Source organism: Passer montanus, unplaced genomic scaffold (genome assembly GCF_014805655.1).
Source record: "Passer montanus isolate IOZ18808 unplaced genomic scaffold, ASM1480565v1 scaffold85, whole genome shotgun sequence".
NCBI classification, from domain to species: domain Eukaryota; kingdom Metazoa; phylum Chordata; class Aves; order Passeriformes; family Passeridae; genus Passer; species Passer montanus.
The window spans coordinates 2,488,142-2,491,574 of record NW_024373812.1 but is presented as its reverse complement, the minus strand read 5'-3'; the positions used below and the strand labels follow the sequence as shown (position 1 = coordinate 2,491,574).

The following is a 3,433-nucleotide window of genomic DNA, read 5'->3' as shown; positions in this document are numbered from 1 at the left end:
GGGCGGCGGGCGGCAGGGCTGGCGGGGCGAGTCGCGGGGCTCGCCGCAGCAGCTGGCGGAGCGGTACGCGGACTTGGCGGCCAGCCACAGCGAGGCGCTGCGGCAGCGGGAGGAGCGCGAGTGGCACAACGCGCGGCTGCGCCAGGAGAACGCGCGGCTGCGGCTGGAGAATCGCCGCCTGCGCCGCGAGAACCGCTGCCTCTTCCGACAGGCCCTGCTGGGGCCCGGCCCCGACAAGCCCCCCGCCGACCCGGGCGAGGAGGCGGAGGCCCTGCGCGCCCAGCTGGGGCGGCTGCAGGAGAAGCACCGCCGGGCCTTGCGGCATCTGCGGCGCTGCCGGGCCGCCGGCAGGCCCGAGGCCTCGGGAGCCGAGGAAGGGGAGTTGGAGGAGCTGCTGCTAGAGGAGGACGAGCAGCCGCTGGATAAGAAGAGCCTGGTGCCGGCCGTGTAGGCGGCTCCGGTGGAGGGGGCGGTGCCGGCTGGCGCTGCGGGCCCGCCTCGGCCGCGCGGGGTAGCGGCGGGTCCCGCCCTCTGGTGCCGGCTGTGGGCTCCGTGCGGCGCGGGGTTCCCCTCAGCTCCCGCCATGAAACGGGCACTTCCCACGGAAAGGGTGGAGGGGAGTTCTGGTTTGTTAATCTTTTTCCCAGATGTGTACCCAGGTTCATGTGGGAAGCTGAGGCTTGGAACACGAGAGGAGTCTCTCAAAGCGGCTGTTGTGGAGAAAAGAGCCGCGGTGAGCAGAACACTTGATCTCGTGTCATCCCACAGCATTGAACTGTGCCTCCTCTGGAGCTGTGGATCATCTTTTTTCTCTTGAGTTAGCGACTGTCTTGCAGGCTTCAAGAGCCTGGAGACTGACTAGTTCTTAGTAGTTGATGTATGTTAGGAAGAGGAGTGGAGGAAGCTTAAAAGCTTTTGTCAATGCTGCAGTAAAAGTTGGCGATCATTTGAACTGTGAATTGCCTTGGACACTTACTGCAGAGCACTATTTGTATTTGTAATGATGGCCTTTGCTCACCCTCACGTGAATACTGATTTGAGTTTCACAGTTTTACACAGAACTGCAGCTACTAAATAAACTTAGGATACACCAAATTATTGTCTGAAGTGTGAATTTTTAATAGGGATTTTTTTGAAGCTGTACATGAAGTGTCCTTCAAATCATTGCACTATGCCTTCTCAAAGTCCAAAGAGTTAGGGTTTTTCTATTATTGTATCTTCTTAATTATCTGCTGTTTGGAAGGAAATTAGTTATTGTTCAGACCTAGAAAAATTTGCTAGAAGATTTATTTTGCTAGAAAATTTGCTGGTTGAAAGAAACCTTTTAAAAAAACTGAGGCAGAGCTTGGTTTTGTAATGTTTGCTTGTTTTTTTATGTCTTTCAAAGACTGGCTTATGCCTTCAGGTTTGAGATTCATTTCTTAAAACTTTAAAAGCCAAGGTCTGTTTCAGTTCAAGTGGAAGCTAGTGTGAGAAGGTGAAATTCCATCATTTTCTGTAAGTATCTTTGAGAATATAACTACTGAAAAGAGCCATTACTTCACATAATGTCAACATAACCCTCTAATCATAAGTGCCACTAGTACTTGTTAAGTAGGTGGATCTGCAGCTTCAAGTGCATTCTCAAAATGGAAAAACAATTTGGCACAGTGCAGTCAATATCTCCCTGATGAAAATGTCTGTGTGGTGATGTCTGGTTATGGTGTTTGTTTTATAAACTTAAGAATTCTCAAAAATGCTAGCTAAATGAACCACTGTATCTACAATACCATCAGGATTGTCTTGCTGTAATGGTAGTTTCCAGTAAAGTGTGAATACCCAAATAATGAATCTGTCAAAATAGGACAAGACAGAACTCAAGACAGAATGCTAGAAATGTGTCAGGCATTTCATGTGCCAGAAATGTTAGCCATCTTTTTCAAAAGTTGCAGGTGTTGGTGCATACAAAAGAGCAGAGATCCCAGACTTCCTTAATAGGATGTGCAATTCTTTTTAACTAAACTCCTTAACTTGCATTCAGTGGACTTTTTTTGCAAGAGTACTAAGTTCTCTGGAAGTTTGCATAGAGGATTTTTTTGTTTATATATATCTTCACAGATAAATTATAAAGCAAACCTGTAGATGACAGAGCAGGAAAAGTGTTTCAGTAGAATTCAAATTAATATCAAAAGCCAGAAAAAAGATCTAGAGTATTTCCTCAAACTGCTTCTTCCTCATAAACTGCAGTAAACAATCACTTGATTCAGTCAAGCTGCAAAAATTTAATTTAACTATTTGCTTGATCTGGTTATTTTGAGTTTGTGTTTGAGAACAAATTCAGTACAGTTCACTACAGTGTCCCCCACATTATGGCTTGCTGGCATTACTTCATTACATGCTTTTGTGATCCTTGTCCACAGGAAGTTACACAGTCTGAGACTTACAGGAGGAGTAGATATCCTTTGGGCTATAACTGTTCGAGCATCCTGTCTCTATTTGTCTGTACAACTAGTTCTAACAGTTAGTAGCTTGATATCACAGGCACATTCAGCCAAAACCCTTAACATTGATGGCTGGTGGAAAATGCAGAGTTTAGAATTGCCTGACACACTGCAGCATCTGTATGTGTGAAGAGCTGGGAGAGGTGGCACTACAGCTGAGTGAAGAGCTTTTACCTTACTCTACTTTTGGTTAAAGTCTGTTTTACTTTCTGGTGTACTGGTTTGTGTCCAATAAGCAGTCAAATCTTGATGATCCAGACCTCATTTCTTACTCCCAAATTTTGTCTTTAGTTCTCTTCATCACCTGCTGGACTATAGGATAGGTGTTTGTCCTTACTTTTTTGTTTGTTTGTTTGTTTAGTTGTTGTGGTAGTGTCTCTAGGTTTCCGTGTCTTGTGGTGTGGAGTCTTTCTTCCTCTGGCCTGAATGAATGTGGCTTTACTAGATTTGGAAGAGAGGGCATTACTGGACTAAATTGGTACACTACACCAAAGAAACAGAACCCTGAACTATACCATATTGTTCTTCTTTTGTTTTATAATTTCAGTTCTTTGCTTCAAAATAATTTTGATTGCGTACTGATCATTTTCAAAACTGTGAATTTCAAAATCATGGGTTTTTTCATGTCTTTGATTCTAGGTTTTAAGTATCTATCTTTTTGCATAGTTACTTGAAAAAAGGAAAACTGTCTTTTTTATTTTGATAATAGCAAATTTGTGAATACAGGTGGATTCTTCCTGTTTAAAATGTTTTGCTTATAATTATTTTCTGCATACTGTTTTGTTTTAGACTGAATTAGTGTTTTTATGGGAGTGATACAGGTAAGTTTTTATATTAGAAAATGTGTTGAATTCAGGTTTATATTTGGGCTTTGGGTATTTTCTTCAGTAGTGTTTGTTTCTTTCATCACATAAATACATGGAAACATAACAGTATATGAAATATATTATTAG

General features: G+C 43.7%; 1 protein-coding gene across 1 annotated transcript; it reads left to right on the top strand.

Annotated features, from left to right (window-relative positions):
- Position 1: 1 nt before the first annotated feature.
- On the top strand, positions 2 to 1,095 carry TUSC1 (tumor suppressor candidate 1; the record flags this gene model as incomplete). The annotated part of the gene is made up of 1 exon (XM_039733267.1): positions 2 to 1,095. A coding segment is annotated over one exon (450 nt), but the record flags the coding sequence as incomplete, so codon positions are not given.
- Between the last annotated feature and the right edge of the window lie 2,338 nt (positions 1,096 to 3,433).